This window comes from Pseudopipra pipra, chromosome 4, assembly GCF_036250125.1.
Source record: "Pseudopipra pipra isolate bDixPip1 chromosome 4, bDixPip1.hap1, whole genome shotgun sequence".
NCBI lineage: Eukaryota > Metazoa > Chordata > Aves > Passeriformes > Pipridae > Pseudopipra > Pseudopipra pipra.
Genome location: NC_087552.1, coordinates 76095151 through 76112897, shown reverse-complemented (window position 1 = coordinate 76112897; position 17747 = coordinate 76095151). Strand labels below are relative to the sequence as shown.

Below are 17747 nucleotides of genomic sequence, written 5' to 3'. Positions count from 1 at the left end.
TTAGTGAGTGAAATCAGGATGCTGAAATGGGGATTGTTCCTGGAATGTTTTGTGCTGCTGCTGTGGAGAAGGGATCAGGACAGGAGGTGCTGCTCGATGCACTGCTGTGCTCCAGGGCTTTCCCACTGGTTTGGTGTGGAACCATGGAATGGTTTGGGAGGGACCTTAAATCCCACCCAGTTCCATGGGCAGGGACACCTTCCACTGTCCCAGGCTGCTCCAAGCCCCGTCCAACCTGCCCTTGGACACTCCCAGGGATCCAGGGGCAGCCACAGCTTCTCTGGGCAACCTGGGCCAGGGCCTGCCCACCCTCACAAGGACGATCTGCTTCCCAATATCCCATTTTTCCCTGCCCTCTGGCACTGGGAAGCCATTCCCCCTTGTCCTGGCACCCTCGGCACCCTCTCCCTCCTGCATCCTGGGAGATCCTGGCACCCCAATTCCTTCTTTGGTGTACTCGTGTTTGCCCCATGGGATGATCTGTTTCCCCTTGGATGTGTCCTGGTTCCCCAGTTCCCCGTGCTGGGGGTGGATCTGTGTCACGGGGTGAGGGGGTGACTGAGGCTGCCCACGAGCCCCGCTGTGATTCCACCTTCGCTTGTTCCCCTTTCCCCGGATACATTCCCGCTCCTGCCCGCCCTGCAGGCCGGGTGTTCCCGGGGGAATGGGTGTTCCGGGGTGTTCCTGGGGAATGGGTGTTCCGGGGCGTTCCCGGGTCCCTGGCAGGGCCTGTCTAACGTTCCTTCTGTTCCCTCCTCACGCAGCGCGGAGCGAAGCCCAAGAAGGTGCTGTGTGACCCCCGGGTGTGGGGCATGTGGGGCCATCGCCATCCTCACCTGCCATCCCAGCCCTGCATGGCTGCTCCCTGCATGTGCTCCCACATCCACATGGCAGCATGGAATGGGGGGGTGGGAGAGGCCTCGGGACCCCCGAGCTCCCCCGGCGCTGCCGAGGCCCCGCTGGCCGTGTCCCCCAGTGCCACCTCTGCAGGGCTGTTAAATCCCCCAGTGCCACCTCTGCAGGGCTGTTAAACCCCCGGGGTGGGGGCTCCCCCTGCCCTGGGCAGCCTCTTCCGATGCTTTACAACCCTTTCCACGAAGGAATTTCCTCGGTGTCCAACCTGAGCCTCCCCTGGCACAGGCTGAGGCTGTTCCCTCATAGATATTTTTGTAAAACCCTCTGGTGACTCGGGGACAAGCGGCACCTTCTCAGGGCTGTCCCGTCCTGTCCCTGGGCTCTGGCTCCTCCTGGGGACACCCAAAACCAGCTGGTTTGGGACAATTAGTGAAGCCAAAAATATTTTGTACCAGGATGAGCCAAAACTCCAAAGGTCTTGGCAAAGGATCCCGGAATGGTTTGGGTTGGGAGGGATGTTAAAGCCCATCTCTTTTCATGCCCTGCTGTGGGCAGGGACACCAAATCACCATTCCCTGCAGGGTCTTTGGGGAATACTTTTTCCCCGAGGGAATCTTGCCAAGGTGAGCACTGCAGCCATGGAAAGGACCCGGCATGAGCACTGGGAGGGAGGGAGGGAGGGAGGGAGGGAGATGGTACCTGGAGCCCTGGGGGTCCCTCTGGCCCAGCTTTCCTCTCCAGCCGCTTCCGTGTCGATCTCTGGGGAAGGAACGGTGCAAACAGCCCTGTCCATGGGGAATCCAGGGTGAGGAGCAGTGTGGAAGCCCTCGGGGAAGGTGCAGAGAGCTCTGGAGTGGGCCAGGAGCACCTGCCCCAGGTGTCCCCTCCTCGTGTCCCCCCAGGTCCAGGTCTCTGCATGTCCCGAGGCTCCGGGGGCATGTGGGTCCCCTCGTGCCAGTCCTGCCAGCTCCAAGGGGTGCCTGGCTGTCAGGGCTCTCCATGGGACGAAATTCCCATTTGGAATGCTGGGTTCTTCCCCTCCTGTCCTGTCCTGGTGGGTTTGCAGCTGCAGTGTGTCCCTGCTGCGTCCCTGCCATGTCCCTGCTGTCTGCTCGGGGCTGGGGCTGGGGGAGGGATTAGGATCAGGGGGGTGTGACTGTCACTGGCCTGGGAATCATGGATCTGTCACTGCCCTGAGGATCTGGGGCTGTCACTGTCCTGGGAATCATGGATCTGTCACTGTCCTGGGGATCTGTGACTGTCACTGTCCTGGGGATCTGTGACTGTCACTGGCCTGGGGATCATGGATCTGTCACTGTCCTGGGGATCTGTGACTGTCACTGTCCTGGGGATCATGGATCTGTACCTGTCCTGGGGATCTGTGACTGTCACTGTCCTGGGGATCTGTGACTGTCACTGTCCTGGGGATCTGGGGCTGTCACTGTCACTGTCCTGGGGATCATGGATCTGTCACTGTCCTGGGGATCATGGATCTGTCACTGTCCTGGGGATCGTGGATCTGTACCTGTCCTGGGGATCATGGATCTGTCACTGTCCTGGGGATCTGGGGCTGTGACTGTCCTGGGGATCTGTGACTGTCACTGCCCTGAGGATCTGTGACTGTCACTGTCCTGGGGATCATGGATCTGTCACTGTCCCGGGGATCTGGGGCTGTCACTGTCCCTGTCCTGACCCCAGCCCTGGCAGCTCACACAGGGCCATCCCCACCGAGGGACAGCCCAGTGCCAGGCTCTGCTGCCCCCTCGGAACTGAACATTTTTGGCCGTCAGTGACCCCGTGACCCCCCCCCTCCAGCAGCCCCTCCCCAGCAGGGCGGTTCCAGCCGGGGCAGCGGCTAACGAGCGTAATTAGCGGGTAAATCCTCGTTCCGGGGATTAGCAAATATAGACTCTAATCGTCCCGGAGCTGCAGCCCTGGGGTGCCAGATGGGCCTCACTCCCCCGTGCTCCCTCCCTGCTCTCCGTGGGGTCGGGAGTGCTGGGGGCAGGGGGGGCCGGGGCAGAGGGGCCTCTGGTCACTGAGGTTGTGTTGGGCTGTGCTGTTCCCAGGGCTTGGAGCAGGGGGCAGCTCCAGGGGCACTGGGGGTCCTGTCCCTTGGCTGTGACACCATGTTGGGATGTCCTTGTTCTTGGAGCAGTGTCTCCAGGGATGTCCTTGTTCTTGGAGCAGTGTCTCCAGGCAGGAGCTGGTGGCCCAGGCTGTCCCTGGGAGGTGCTGGCCTCTGTCCTGGGCCAGTCTGGTTGGGAAGGACCCCAAAGGGATCCCAGAGGGACCCCAGAGGGACCCCAGAGTCTGTTTAAAGAGCAGGAAGAGGGTGTTTCCTGGCTAGTTTTTGGGATGAAGTGGGTTGTGAGTGCTTCATGCCTGTGTGACCTGAGATGTGAGAGTGACAGGCTGATCCCTCCCGCTGCAGGGCTGGGTGACACTGGGTCACAGATGCCACCTCTCAGGGATGTGGAGGGTCCTGGGTCACCCTGTGTGTGCCAGAGCAGGGCTGGGAATGGGGACACTCCCAGGAATGCAGGGAAAGGCTGGTCCATGGCTCCTGCCTCGCTCAGGGCATGTCAGGGTGGGCTCCCAGGCTCTGACACACTCTGGAATCATGGAATATTTAGGTTGGAAAAGCCCCCCGAGCCCACCAAGTGCAACCATTCCCCACTGACCATGTCCCCAGGTGCCACATCCACACGTGGCACGTGCCCAGTGCTGTCACCCTGGGGTGGCTCCAGTCCTGTCCCCTCAGGTCACTGTCCCCTGCAGCCAGTTTGATCCCTGGGCTTTCCCCTCTATGGGTCAGGTTTGTCCTGCCCCGGGGACATCCCTGTTCCTGCCACCCTCCCACCGGCATTCCCTGTGCCAGGGCTGGATTCCCAGCAGTGTGTGCTGGGGCTGGATCTCCCTCTCTCTGGGCACCTGATCCCGCTCTGATCCCGCTCTGATCCCGCTCTGATCCCGCTCTGATCCCGCTCTGATCCCGTCCCAGGGTGACCAGCGGTGGCCAGGTCATTATCCCAGGTCATTATCCCAGGTCGTTATCCCAGGTCATTATCCCAGGTCATTATCCCAGGTCGTTATCCCGGTGTTATCCAGGTCTCCAGGCGGGAGCAGATGGCCCGTTCCAGCCCGGAGCAGGTCCCAGATGGTCTGTTTAATGCAGAGGGGCCACCCCAAGCCCTGTTAATCCTTTAAGGGAAGGACTAATCCGATCAGCTCCCAAACCCAGCCCATCCCAGCTGCCCAAACCCTCCGGTGGCTCGGCAGGGCCTGGATGAACCCGGGCACTGACATCCCCATGGCAGCCCTCTGTGTCCCCAGGGAGCTGGGGGTGAGATCCAAGGGGATTGTTTTGGTGTTAACTGAGGGAAGGGCCCGTGACCCTTTGGAGTGGGGAGCTGGGCAGCACCTGGCACCACGAGCTGGGGGCTCTGTGGAAAAGAGCTGGAGTTAACCCTGTCATCTCCTCTCCAAACCCCCCAGGAGCCAGGAATCCTCTCAGCTGCGATGATGCCAAAAGCTGCTTCTCCCTTCTCGTGGATTTAGGATCAATAACCTCCCTTACGTGTCCCTGAGGGGTTTCAGGGGCAGCCCAAAGCATCCCACACTGTTCTCCTGATGGTAAATGCATTTCCTCACTGCTGCAGCATTTACTGGATCCTGGATGTGGGAAGAGCTTATACAGTCTGGATTTAGGGAGTGGAGCTGTGTGTGAGGAGAGGAGCTGGTTCATTAGAGCAGCTCTAATATCCTTAATTATCTTAAGGTTAAATCTGGGTGAGCCTGCACGTGGCTCCTGCAGGGATGGACACGGCCCTTGGATCCCTCAGGCTCACGGCCACGGAGCCAGGGTGCTTTTGTCTGGAAAAACCCTTTTCCCTGTGGTTTGGGAACACCTTCCACCAGCCCAGGTTGCTCCAAGCCCCGTCCAGCCTGGCCTTGGGCACTCCCAGGGATTCAGGGGCAGCCACAGCTTCTCTGGGAAACCTGTGCCAGGGCCTCCCCACCCTCACAGCCAGGAATTCCTGCCCAATATCCCATCTGTCCCTGCCCTCTGGCAGTGGGAAGCCATTCCCTGTGTGCTGTCCCTCCCTGCCTTGTCCCCAGTCCCTCTCCAGCTCTCCTGGAGCCCCTTCAGGCCCTGCCAGGGGCTCTCAGCTCTCCCTGGAGCCTTCTCTTCTCCAGGGGAACCCCCCCAGCTCTCCCAGCCTGGCTCCAGAGCAGAGGGGCTCCAGAATCCTGGAATGGGTTGGGTTGGAAGGGATTGTAAATCCCACTGATTCCAACTCCCTGCCATGGCCAGGGACACCTTCCACTTAGCAGGTTGCTCCACGCCCTGTCCAGCCTGGCCTTGGACTGTTCCAGGCATCTGTGCCAGCTCCCAGAGCTGCTTGATTCCCTGATCCAGAGGTTATTCAGGAATCAGACCCCACCACAGATCAGCTGGGCACCGGGTGTCCCCATGTCATGGCAAACTGTGGGGCTGCCTCCAGGGAATGCCAGCCTGCTGGAGACAGGGGCCTTTAAAGGCTTTTTCCAGGACGTGGGAAGGATTGTGCCGAGGGTCTGGGATTGCTGGAGGTGAAATTCCCTCTGTATGTGGAGGGTCAGGTGTGCAGGTGCTGCTGGAGGGGGACGGTGGTGCTGCAGGTGCCAGGCAGGAATTTGGGGTCTGGGCCTGGGGGGGCAGTGAGGCTTGGGGACACGGCAGCTGGCTGGTGTGCCGGGTGCCCAGCGCTCTCCACGGTGGCTCCTTGGGGCAGGGGATCTTTAGGGCTGGGATCTTTAGGGCAGGGATCCTCAGGGCAGGGGATCTTTAGGGCAGGGATCTTTAGGGCAGGGATCCTCAGGGCAGGGATCCTCAGGGCAGGGGATCTTTAGGGCTGGGATCTTTAGGGCAGGGATCCTCAGGGCAGGGGATCTTTAGGGCAGGGATCCTCAGGGCAGGGGATCTTTAGGGCTGAGATCTTTAGGGCTGGGATCTTTAGGGCAGGGATCCTCAGGGCTGGGATCCTCAGGGCAGGGGGTCCCCGAGGCCGTGGTGGTCTCTGCACACCCCCAGCCATGCAGGGGTGCCCTGAGCTCCCGGGAGTCCCCCCGTGTTGGCAGGAGGCGCTGGATGGGAGCGCGGCAGGATGGACGCGGCCCTGCAGCTGTCCGTGTGTCCATCTGTCCGTCCGTCAGGCTCAGTTCCGCCCGTGTGTCCATCTGTCCGTGCCCGGGGCTGTGCCCGGCGGTCCCGGCGGGGGCGGGTCGGCCCCGGAGCCGTCTGGACCCGCCGGCCGTGCCGGGGGTGCCGAGCCCCGCGGACCCCCCTCCCGTGCCCACCCTCGCTCGCCACCCCGCTCATCCCATCGCCATCCGCGGCTCGAGCGGCGCCGCCGGCGCGGCCCCTCCGCGGTGATGTCACGAGCCACCGGGGCGGTGGTTGGAGCCACCGCCGAGCGGGGACGGGCGGCCGCGGCCGGGGGGCTGCGCTGGACCCCCTGAGCCCCCGCTGAGCCCCCGCCGGGCCCCCGCCGAGCCCTGCCGACCCCCCCGGCCCCCTCCCGAGCCCCCGCAGGACCCGGCGGCGGCCGCGGCCATTTGCCGTGTCCGGCCGCGCTGACCCGCTGCTCCGTCTGCTCCCGCTCCGGCCGCTCCTCCGCCGCGATGAGACAGGCCCCGGCCACCCGCAAGGTACGCTCCGTGCCCGCAGCCCCCGGGCCCCCGGCCCCGCATCCTCCGGCCCCGCATCCCCGGCACCGCATCCCCGGCACCGCATCCCCGGCACCGCATCCCCGGCACCGCATCCCCGGCATCGCATCCCCGGCTCCGCATCCCCGTCACCGCATCCCCGCTCCCGACCCGCCTCCTCCCCTTTTCCCCCGTTTTCCCCGCGTTGATGCTGCCGGGCTGTAATTGGGAGCGTGACGGGCTCGGGGGGCGGTGGGGGAGCAGCAGCAGCAGCAGCGGGTCACGGCTGGCTTTGCCCCCCGAGCTCCCGGGGCCCCTCTCCGTGTCTCCGGCCGTGCCCGCGGCGGATGCAGCGGCTCTGCGGCTCCGCCGGGGCCGTTCCCGGCCCTGTCCCTGCCTCCGGTGCCATCCCCGTCCCTGCTACCGATGCCATCCCCGCTGCCCCGGAGGTGCCGATGCCATCCCTGCTTCCAGGTGCCCACCCCGGGGAAGCTGCACGTCCACACTCCCGTTTTTCCTGGCGCCGGGATCAGCCCCCGGCATTCCCGGGGGCCGGGTCCCTGCCCGGCTGCCGTTCCCGCAGGTGACAGCGCGGGCATGGCCTGCGTGTTTATTTTTAGCGTAACCAGGATGACACTGCTCAGCTTAAAGAGAAATCCTGGGAATTGCTGGCTGATGCCGGGGAACAGCCCCGAGCTGGGCTGGCTGTGCCTGTGCCTGGCAGTAAATGCTCCTGGTTTACACGAGCTCAGACACCGACACACCTGCTCACGTGTCCCTGCTGATCCGCTCCCAAATGGAAAGTTTTGGGGATGCTGTTTCCCTCCTCCCCAGCGCAGCGGGAGCAGGGGCTGCCAGTGCTCGGCACCACACCTGGATCTCATCCTGCTTTTCCCGTTGTTCCTCCCCCTGCACACGGGATCACAGCTGTGAGACTGGGCGTGGGCCGGGTGGTTGTTTGAAATGCAGAATTCCCGGGAATAGCCCAGGTAGCCACACCCTGAGGGGCTTGTCCTGCTGCAGGTTGTGTCTGGAGAGGGCTGGTCCAAAATTCCCGGGAGGTGAGTGGGATGGCATCCTGCCTGCTCGGGTGGGCAGCGTGGGCCTGCAGAGGGTCAGTTCCAGGCATCACCTCCAGTGCTGCCTGCCCTGCTCGGGAGCTGCTGCAGGAACCCTCCTGGAAATCCAGGGAATCCTTGGCAGCAGCAGCTGCGGTCTGGGAAGTTGGGCTTTTCCACATCAGGAACCCCCAAACCTCGTCCAGAAGCGTTCAGTGGCTCCTCCCTGTCCTGCTGGAAGGTGACATTCACACAGACCTGCTCACCCACCCGGTGTTCCCGCCTGGATCAGGATTCCCACCCTTGGAGCAGAACAAAGTCGGGAGGGCCCTGTGGGACCCACACCCACGTTCAGCGGGCGGTGCCAGCCCTGCCACAGGCAGTCCATGGCATCCAGGAGGATTTCCAGGAGGATGTTTCCAGAGTGGCTGCTGCCAGGAGCCGAGTCCATCTCGGAGCCCCCGACACTCCCCAGGGATCGGAGGTTCTATAATGGCATCAAATGTTGCTGCAGCAGCATTACACAGCAGAGCCCGGAGCCCTGAGCAGAACAGCATTCCCAGAGGGGTGCTGGGAGCACCCCGGATCCAGGGGGCAGCTGTGGTTGGAGCATCTGCTCCCAGCACGACGCCGTAATCCAGAGAATCCATCCCGGTCACCGGCCTGCCAAGGGCTTCCCAGAGCCCAGGGGTGACTGCTGGTGCCATGGGGATAGACAGATGGACAGGGACAGCCAGCACGGAGAGGAGGCCAGCCCTGGTGGAGAGAGCAGCTGGAGCATCCCAGAGCATCCCAGAGCTTCCCTCTGCCCCCTCTCCAAGGATCCCAGGGTCTCAGAGCTTCAGCTTTTGGTGATCTGCACGTGGAGGGGACCAAAGCCCCGGAGGAGGCACAGAGCAGGATTATTCCCTGTCATTCCACATGGGTTGAGGGATAGTTACCAGGAGGTTTCTCCCTGGTTTTAGGGTTCGGTGTGGTTTGAGGGGGGGGTTGAGTTGGAGTCCCCCCATCCCATGGCCCAGACAGGGCTCGGTGTCCCCCAGGACAGGACTCAGTGTCCCCCAGGACAAGGCTGGGTGTCCCCCCCTCATTGTCCCCCATCCCATGGCCCAGGACAAGGCTCAGTGATCTCTGGTGACACTTCCCCGTGTCCAGGGACTCTGAAGTCGGTGTGGGACCCCCAGCCCTGCCCCACTGCGGGGGCTCCCGTGCCCACAGCACAGGGCAGGGCACCGGGAGCACCGTGCCCAGCGTGTGTGGCAGGGAGCAGGGGCATCTCCAGGGGTGCAATCCCCAGGTGGTTTTCAGTTTTCCAAGGGTTTCCCAGGTTTTTGTTGCTGGTCCATGTAATCAGTGCTCAGTCGGACTTGGGGAAGGTGCCAGAGTGCTCCTGAAGGGCCTCCTGAGCCAGCCCTGAGGGGTTGGGGTTTGCACTGTCATTCCATTTTCCTGGCAGATTTGGCCAGGCAGATGCTGTGGAAGATGGGAATGTCTCCCTTGGGATTGAAGTGGGTGTCCCGTGGAGTGCAGCCTTTGGGAAAAGGCTGGAAGTGAGCAGAGAAGGGTTTGGCTGAAGGAATGCCAGAGGACATTTGGAAGTGAAAACACATCCAGGTTTATTCTGAAGAAAGCAAATCCAGTTCCGAGGTGTCCTGGGCCCCAGGGGGAGCACGGCTGTGTTGGATATTGATCCCTGAGGGGCTCCCTGTGCCCCCTGTCCCGGCTGCATCCCGGGCTGGGATCGTGGGGCAGCACCATTATCCATCTGTTCTGTTCCTGGTTATTCCCAGCTGGGGTTAGGTCATGGAATCAGAAATGAAGGACAGTGTGGAAGGTTTGACACGTACTCCAAAGCTGCCTCTGGACAGATGTTCCCTCTGCCCATCCACTGCCCCCGGACCAGCCTCGCCCCTCCCTCTTTGCCATCAATTAGGGATTGTTTGTAATGGGAAAATACTCATTAATTTAATATTTGTCTCCCCATGGCCAACCCCCCTCTGAGCTGCTGCTGGGCACTGCTGCATGTGTGGGTGCATGGAGGGGGGGGTCCTGCTCCAAAGGCATGGATGGTTTAGTTCCAGCCATGGATGGAAAAGTTGGAAGTGTGGGAGCAGCTCTGTGATGTCCCTGGGATTTATGGTTTAAGAGTGCAGAGCCCTGGGGGCTCCAGGCCCTTTGGAAAACAGAGGGATGAGGGGAGGGAATAATCCTGTCTAAAATGAATCCCTTCAGCCTCCTGCTCCGGGGGCATCTGGGAAAGGTGTGGGGGTCAGACCCCCTGTGCCCATGGAGCCTGGAGTGCCCTGCCAGCCTGGACTAGGCTGTGCCTCTGCAGATATAGATTCCTTGGAAATAAAGGTGGATGTGCCCCGGGGTGTCCCTGGGGTCGGGGTGGGGGTTCAGACAGTCCTCCCTGTCCCCAGCTCTGTCCCCACGTGGGGCTGGAGGGGGAGAACAGGGCTGGGCTGGGGGGGGAGCAGGGGCTGCTCTGGCTCCGGGCTCCCCTGGTCCCACGGGATCTGTGCCAGGGGGTCCCACGGGATCTGTGCCAGGGGCTCCACAGGAGCTGTGCCAGGGGGTCCCACAGGAGCTGTGCCAGGGGGTCCCACGGGATCTGTGCATGGGGCTCCACGGGATCTGTGCCAGGGTTCCATGGCAGCTGTGCCTGCAGGTCCCCCCTGGATGGCCTTGGGGGTGCATTAACGAGCCCCCACCTGCTGCCAGCTCACTAACGCTGCCGGGCTCAGCTGGTGCCGCCGGGCACTGACGAGGCCGGGCACTAACGAGGCCGTGCTGTGTTTTGTCTCCTTTCCTGCTCTGCCGCCGCTGTTCTGTGCTCGGCTGCTCTCTGCTCCTCTGTCCTGTGACTGTCTGTCCTCTCTGCTTCTGCCCTCCAGACCAGCACCCGCCGGCCCAAGGTGAGCAGCCGGGGGGGCACCGAGCGTGGGGGGCACCGGGCACTGACAGCTCGGGGGGTGCCAACCCCACTGAAACACAGCTCATGGGGTGCCAACCCCACTGAAACACAGCTCATGGGGTGCCAGTCCCACCCCAAACACAGCTCATGGGGTGCCAGTCCCACCCAAACACAGCTCATGGGGTGCCAACCCCACTGAAACACGGCTCATGGGGTGCCAACCCCACGCAAACACAGCTCATGGGGTGCCAGTCCCACACAAACACAGCTCATGGGGTGCCAGTCCCACCCCAAACATGGCCCATGGGGTGCCAACCCCACACAAACCTGGCCCATCAGGTGCTGACCCCACCCCAAACCTGGCCCATGGGGTACCAACCCCACACAAACACAGCTCTGGGGGTGCCAGTCCCACCCCAAACATGGCCCATGGGGTGCCAACCCCACCCAAACACAGCCCATGGGGTGCCAACCCCACCCAAACACGGCCCATCAGGTGCCAGTCCCGCCGTTGGTCCCCGTTGTCCTTCCCCCTGGTTACACAGCCCAGAGGAGCTCCCGGCAGTGCTGGGCTCCTGCTGGGCTCGTGCTGGGCTCCTGCTGGGCTCCTCTGGAGCGGGTCCAGACCCCTGGGATCCCTTCCCTGGGAGAAATGGCCGTGGGAGAGCTCGGCTGGGGGAGCGGAGCGTGGAATCCGCGTGGCAGTGCCCAGGCTCTGCTGGGGGGTCCCTGCTGGGGGGTCCCTGCGGGGGTCGCTGATCCCTGACTGTCCCACCCTGTGTGGGGTGTTTTTCAGTGGGATCTTGACCCTTTCCTGTCAGAGGAGAGAGGGGAGAGCCCGAGGTGTCCTGCAGGGCTGTGTGGTTCCAGCCTGTGCTCGGGAGCAGCAGGATTCACCTTGGGAAGGGGCTCGTGGCTGGAGGAGAGGAAATGTGGAGAGAAATCCTCAAAAAGCTCTGTAACAGTGCAGTTTGGGTTTGGAAATGGAGAATATTCTGTCTCCCCTGTGCTGGGGGAGGCTGCAGGAAGGGCTCCATCCTCCCTGGCTGCTCCTGGCTGATTCCATCAGCCCTGGGGCACTGGGATCCCGTCCCATTCCTCGGTTTGAGTGGCTCTTGTTCCTGGTCTCTGTGCTGGGTGGAGCTCTGATGGGATGTCCTGTGGGACCTCCTGATCCTTTGGCCTCACACCAGCACTGGCAGGGGTTAGATGGAGTTAGGAGCTGGGATGGAGTGGGTTGGTTTGGAAGGGACCCAAAGCCCACCAGTTCCACCCAAGGACACCTTCCATTGTCCCAGGTTGCTCCAAGCCCTGTCCAACCTGGCCTTGGACACTCCCAGGGATGGGGCAGCCACAGCTTCTCTGGAAGATCCATTCCAGTGCCTCCCCACCCTCCCAGGGAGGAGCCTCTTCCCATATCCCACCTCCCCTGCCCTCTGTGAGGGGTCTGTGGTCCCTGAAGCACCGGGAACACAAACATCCCTGGGTTGTGTCTGGGAGGAGGCACACGGGCCCGGTGCTGCTGAGCTGATTCCTGTTCTCCATCCCTGGGAGAGCCAGGATCATCCCAGGAGGGCAGGCTGGGCATGTCCAAGGGGCTCTGGACCCTCTGCAGTCGATTTAACGCCGATTTGCCTCTATTTTGGGAAAAATAAGGGCAGAGGGCAGGTGCTGCTCCTGCCCGGCTGTGTCCCTGTCCAGCCACGGGGGGAACCAGACACCTGGTGAAACCTCGACAAATCCAATTCCCAGGAGTAAAATAAAGTCAGGAAATGTAATTTACACAGCCAGAGGTGAGTGCTGCAGAAACAGGGTCTGTGAGGAGAACAGCAGGGCCTGGGGGCACCCGGTGCTTCCCTCGGGCACCAGCTCCCCTTTTCCCATTGCTGGGTTCAGCCTTGGTGCTGGGTCCCAGGGATTAATTAACAGCCTCTTAAGCACTAATGAAGCAGCTCCAGGCCCTGGACTGTGGGAACTTACTCCTTGTTCGTTTTCCCTTTGTTTCCTTAAAACTGGGTTCCTGTCTTGGTGAGCTCCGAGTTTTTGCTGTCTCACCCTCTGGAGCTGGGACCTTTAATCATGGAATCCTGGAATGGTGTGGCTTGGGAGGGACCTTGGAGGTCATCCAGTGCCACCCCCTGCCATGGTGGCACTGGGACCAGGTTGCTCCAAGCCCTGTCCAACCTGGCCTTGGACACTTCCAGGGCTGGGGCAGCCACAGCTGGTCTGGGAGCCTCCCTTCCCCAGAGGATTATCCATGAATTCTGGCCAAGCCCGGCTCCTCTGGAGCAGTGTGGGGTCCCAGCCTCCCCGGGGGTCACAAGGGGCACAGGCAGGGCTGGGTGTCCCCCCTGTCCCCTGCAAAGGGGTGTCTGGGCACCACCTGGAGCAGCCCTGGGGAGGTGCTGGGGGAGGTGAGAGCTGTGGGATCCCTCAGGGTGTGCCCTGACCCTCCTGTGCTGTGTTCCCTCCCTGGTGTTCCCTGACCCTCCTGTGCTGTGTTCCCTCCCTGGTGTGCCCTGACCCTCCTGTGCTGTGTTCCCTCCCTGGGGGTGCCCTGACCCTCCCTCCCTGTGCTGTGTTCCCTCCCTGGTGTGCCCTGACCCTCCCTCCCTGTGCTGTGTTCCCTCCCTGGGGGTGCCCTGACCCTCCCTCCCTGTGCTGTGTTCCCTCCCTGGGGGTGCCCTGACCCTCCCCATGCTGTGTTCCCTCCCTGGGGGTGCCCTGACCCTTCCCATGCTGTGTTCCCTCGGGTGCCCTGACCCTCCTGTGCTGTGTTCCCTCCCTGGTGTGCCCTGACCCTCCTGTGCTGTGTTCCCTGGTGTGCCCTGACCCTCCTGTGCTGTGTTCCCTCCCTGGTGTTCCCTGACCCTCCTGTGCTGTGTTCCCTCCCTGGGGGTGCCCTGACCCTCCCTCCCTGTGCTGTGTTCCCTCCCTGGGGGTGCCCTGACCCTCCCTGTGCTGTGTTCCCTCCCTGGGGGTGCCCTGACCCTCCCTCCCCGTGCTGTGTTCCCTCCCTGGGTGCCCTGACCCTCCCGTGCTGTGTTCCCTCCCTGGGTGCCCTGACCCTCCCGTGCTGTGTTCCAGCCCACCCGCACCCCCACGGCCGGCGGGGCCGGGCCCTCGGGCTCAGCCTCGGCCTCGGGGGGGGAGATGAGCAGCAGCGAGCCCGGGACCCCCGCCCAGACCCCGCTGGTGGCCCCCGTGATCCCCACGCCCGGCCTGCCCTCCCCGGGGGCACCCCCCGTGCCCTCGCCCACCAAGGTGAGTCGTGCCCAGGTGAGCCCAGGGCTCTCCCTCCTGTCTGGGGGTGCAGAGCCCACCCAGACAGCTCCAGCATTTCCCAGACTTGGGGGTTTCCAATCAGAGAGTTATTCCTGCCTTGATCTTTAAAGTCGTTCTTCATCACTTCTATCCTGGATTGATTAATTAATTAATTAGGGCTTGGGAGAGATTTGGGGCATGAGGGTAGGGAGGGAATAGTGGGAGAGGACAAGGAGCTGGTTCTGGGGTTGGGTACAGAGGGGAGGGGGCTGGAGAAGGCACCAGGGGGTGGGAAGAGGGGATATTCCCACCCATGTCCCCAATTCCCTGAGCTCTCTGGGAACTGGTTTCTGTACCTGGGGGCAGGAATGGTTTTATTGCTGGTGCCACTGGCATCAGAGTGTCCAGGGCTGGGGAAGCACCAGGGGGGGAGTCTGGGGGGTTTCCCATGTTGTGTAGGGTTTTTCCAAGACCTGTTCCTTGCTGTCACCAGCTTTGGGAGTTGAAGCTTTATCCATGAAGCTGCTGCCAGGGAGCAGGGTCACATCCCCTCATCCCTACAGCCCTTCCCCTGGGTCCTGCTGTGCTGGCTCAGCCTTTCCCTGCCCCGGGAAAGGACCTGGATCAGTTTTCCCTGGGGGCAGAGCACCTGGGAATGACCTGGATGCTGCAGTGGGATTGAGCAGGCGCTAGTGGAGAGTGCAGGGTCATCTCAGGGGGAGCCAGAGGCATCACTGCCAGGGATGGGGCAGCCACAGCTGCTCTGGAAGAATCCATTCCAGGGCCTCCCCACCCTCCCAGGGAGGAACTCCTTCCCAATATCCCATCTAGCCCTGCCCTCTGGCAGTGGGGAGCCATTCCCCCTTGTCCTGGCACTCCAGGCCCTTGTCCCTCTCTTGAACTGCCCCAAACTTGATGCCAAAAGTCAGGCCAGGTTCCACGGGGTTCCAGGAATGTCCCCAGAACCCCGTCCAAGGGGTGTCCCTACTCCTTTCCTAACTCTTGGCTTGCTGCTGCAGGAGGAGGAGAATCTGCGTGCCCAGGTCAGGGACCTGGAGGAGAAGCTGGAGACACTGAAGATCAAACGGAATGAGGACAAGGCAAAGCTCAAAGAGCTGGAGAAGTACAAGATCCAGCTGGAGCAGGTGCAGGAATGGAAGAGCAAAATGCAGGAGCAGCAGGCCGACCTCCAGAAGCGCCTGAAGGAGGCCAAGAAGGTCAGTGAGTGTCCCTGGGAGAGGGGCAGTGCTGGGAGAGGTGACTCCAGGGCGAATTCCAGCCTTGATTGCCTTCCCATGAAGAAATTTTCCCAGTATCCGACCTAAACCTCCCCTCATACAACCTGAGGCCACTTCCTCTGCTCCTGATCAGCGTCGGGTTTATTTGGGAATTGGGCTGAGGCAGGTGGGATGTTGCTTCCCCTCTTCCCTCTCTTCGGGTGCCTCCCCTCTCTCCAGGTGCTCCCTTTCCCCCCTCTCTCCCCATGGACAGGTGTCCTTGTCCTGGCACCTGTGCCTGCAGTTCCCAGGACTCCATCCAAGCAGCCAAGGAGCATTTCCTTCTCCCTGCCCTGCTTTTCCAGGGTGGATTCCTGGTTTGTTTCCCCTAAGGGTTTATCTGTCTGCTCCAGTATTCCCTGTCTCCATGCCTTCACCCTCACCTGGAGATGGTTTTCCTGCCAGGCAGGAAGGAGCAGGGAGGAGGGAGTGGGACACCCCGGAGCGCTGCCCGTGGGCCGGCCCCTCTCATCCCAGATGAGCCGGTGTTGCTTGGATCTGACCTCGTCTGGGAGAGCCCCGGGGGACACTGAGGGCCTGAGGCCCGCTGTGGGGTGTGCCCAGGCTGCCCCGGGGTGCCCTGACCCGCTGTGCCCCGCAGGAGGCCAAGGATGCCCTGGAGGCCAAGGAGCGGTACATGGAGGAGATGGCGGACACGGCCGACGCCATCGAGATGGCCACGCTGGACAAGGAGATGGCCGAGGAGCGCGCCGAGTCCCTGCAGCAGGAGGTGGACTCCCTCAAGGAGAAGGTGGAATACCTCACCATGGACCTGGAGATCCTCAAGCACGAGATCGAGGAGAAAGGTGGGACGGGAGGGGGGCTTCGGAGAAGGGCCTGGAGGGACAGGACGGGGGGAATGGCTGCCCACTGCCAAGGGCAGGGTTAGGTGGGATATTGGGAAGGAATTCCTCCCTGGGAGGGTGGGGAGGCCCTGGAATGCATTTTTCCAGAGCAGCTGTGGCTGCCCTATCCCTGTAAGCATCCAAGGCCAGGTTGGAGCAACCTGGGGGGTGGCACTGGGTGGGAATTAAGGTCCCTTCCCACCCAAAGCAGCCTGGGATGCTGTGATCCCACGGTTCTGCCCTTGCTCTGCAGGCTCTGATGGAGCAGCATCCAGCTACCAGGTCAAACAGCTGGAGGAGCAGAACGCCCGGCTCAAGGAGGCCCTGGTCAGGTGGGAGCCCAGCTCTGCTTCCCAAAGCTCCTTCCCAGGCCCTCCCCGGAGCAGCTGTGGAATTCCTGCTGCTGGGCAGTGTCTGGGGAGGGAACAGGGCCTCGTCCCTGCCTGGGCCCTGACGGAGCTGTGGCTGCCCCAGGATGAGGGACCTGTCGGCCTCGGAGAAGCAGGAGCACGTGAAGCTGCAGAAGCAGATGGAGAAGAAGAACACGGAGCTGGAGTCGCTGCGGCAGCAGCGGGAGAAGCTGCAGGAGGAGGTGAAGCAGGCGGAGAAGACGGTGGATGAGCTGAAGGAGCAGGTGAGTCCTTGGGGAGGAGGTGGGAAGGGAGGTTCGGGGGCATTTGGGGCCCTTTGGGGCCATTTGGGGTGTTGAGGAGCTGCTGGGGCAGCTCCTGGAGAGCTGCACGAAGGGATGCCGTGGTGATACCCCCCTGGTCCCATATTCCCTAATTCCAAGCCATATTCCAGCAGTGGGGCAGTGCAGGGCTCTGCCTGGCCATGGGGTGACTCCTGAGCACTGGGCATGGATGATGCTCCGTGTTCCCAGGGCTGCTCCCTGTGGTCACTGTCAGCTGAGCTGGAATTCCAGCCTCGTGCCCTGAGCCACAGCCCAGGAGCCAGGAACAGCTCCAGGAGCCAAAGCCAAAGCTCTTCCCACGTGGGGTCTTCCTCCTGGAGCTGCCAGCTGGTCTGGATGGGTCTGCTCTCCTGAGGGATGCTTTTCCCTGCTCCCAGGAGGGAGCTGAGCACTGTCTGCCCCACCCTCAGCCCAGGATGGGGCGAGGAGTTCCTCAGCCACGTGCCACGGCCTGGCAGAGGGATCCCACAGCCTGGCAGAGGGATCCCACGGCTGTGACAGGATTTGGGAGCTGCTGGCTGTGGTGCTGAGCTCCAGGATGGAGTGGGATGTGTGTCCTGGCAGGGGGATGGATTGGGAGGTGGATTTGGGTTGGGTTGCAGAGGGATGGATCAGCATGTGTGTCAGGGCAGGGGGCGGGTTGGGGTGTGGGTGTGGGTGTGGATTGGATTGCAGGTGGATGGATTGGGATGTGGATGGATTGGGATGTGGATTTGGATTGGATTGCAAGGGAATGGATGTGGATGTGGATGTGGATGTGGGTGTGGGTGTGGATGTGGATGTGGATTGGATTGCAGGTGGATGGATTGGGATGTGGATTTGGATTGGATTGCAAGGGAATGGATGTGGATTGGATTGGATTGGATTGGATTGGATTGGATTGGATTGGATTGGATTGGATTGGATTGGATTGGATTGGATTGGATTGGATTGGATTGGATTGCAGGTGGATGCAGCTCTGGGTGCCGAGGAGATGGTGGAGACTCTGACGGAGAGAAACCTGGACCTGGAGGAGAAGGTCCGGGAGCTGCGTGAGACCGTCGGGGACCTGGTGAGGAGGATTCCCCGGGATTGGGGCTGCTCCGGGGGGCCGGAATGCTGGGAGGGCCGGAATGCTGGGAGGGCTGGAATGCTGGGAGGGCTGGA

The 17747-nt window shown here is 62.2% G+C and overlaps 1 protein-coding gene across 9 annotated transcripts in view; it reads left to right on the top strand.

The window, feature by feature from the left end:
• Nucleotides 1–17747, top strand: part of DCTN1 (dynactin subunit 1) — a 59898-nt gene that overhangs the window by 27520 nt on the left and 14631 nt on the right. For 4 of the 9 annotated variants that reach the window (XM_064653660.1, XM_064653661.1, XM_064653657.1 and 1 more), the window contains exons 5-12: nucleotides 765–785; nucleotides 10502–10522; nucleotides 13609–13785; nucleotides 14805–15002; nucleotides 15664–15868; nucleotides 16161–16239; nucleotides 16382–16541; nucleotides 17548–17652. In XM_064653660.1, coding sequence (XP_064509730.1) covers nucleotides 765–785; nucleotides 10502–10522; nucleotides 13609–13785; nucleotides 14805–15002; nucleotides 15664–15868; nucleotides 16161–16239; nucleotides 16382–16541; nucleotides 17548–17652 — 966 coding nt within the window. Of the gene's footprint in view, nucleotides 1–764; nucleotides 786–6209; nucleotides 6550–10501; nucleotides 10523–13608; nucleotides 13786–14804; nucleotides 15003–15663; nucleotides 15869–16160; nucleotides 16240–16381; nucleotides 16542–17547; nucleotides 17653–17747 lie in introns of those variants that run through there. The other 5 variants (XM_064653662.1, XM_064653659.1, XM_064653663.1 and 2 more) reach the window with 4 other exon arrangements.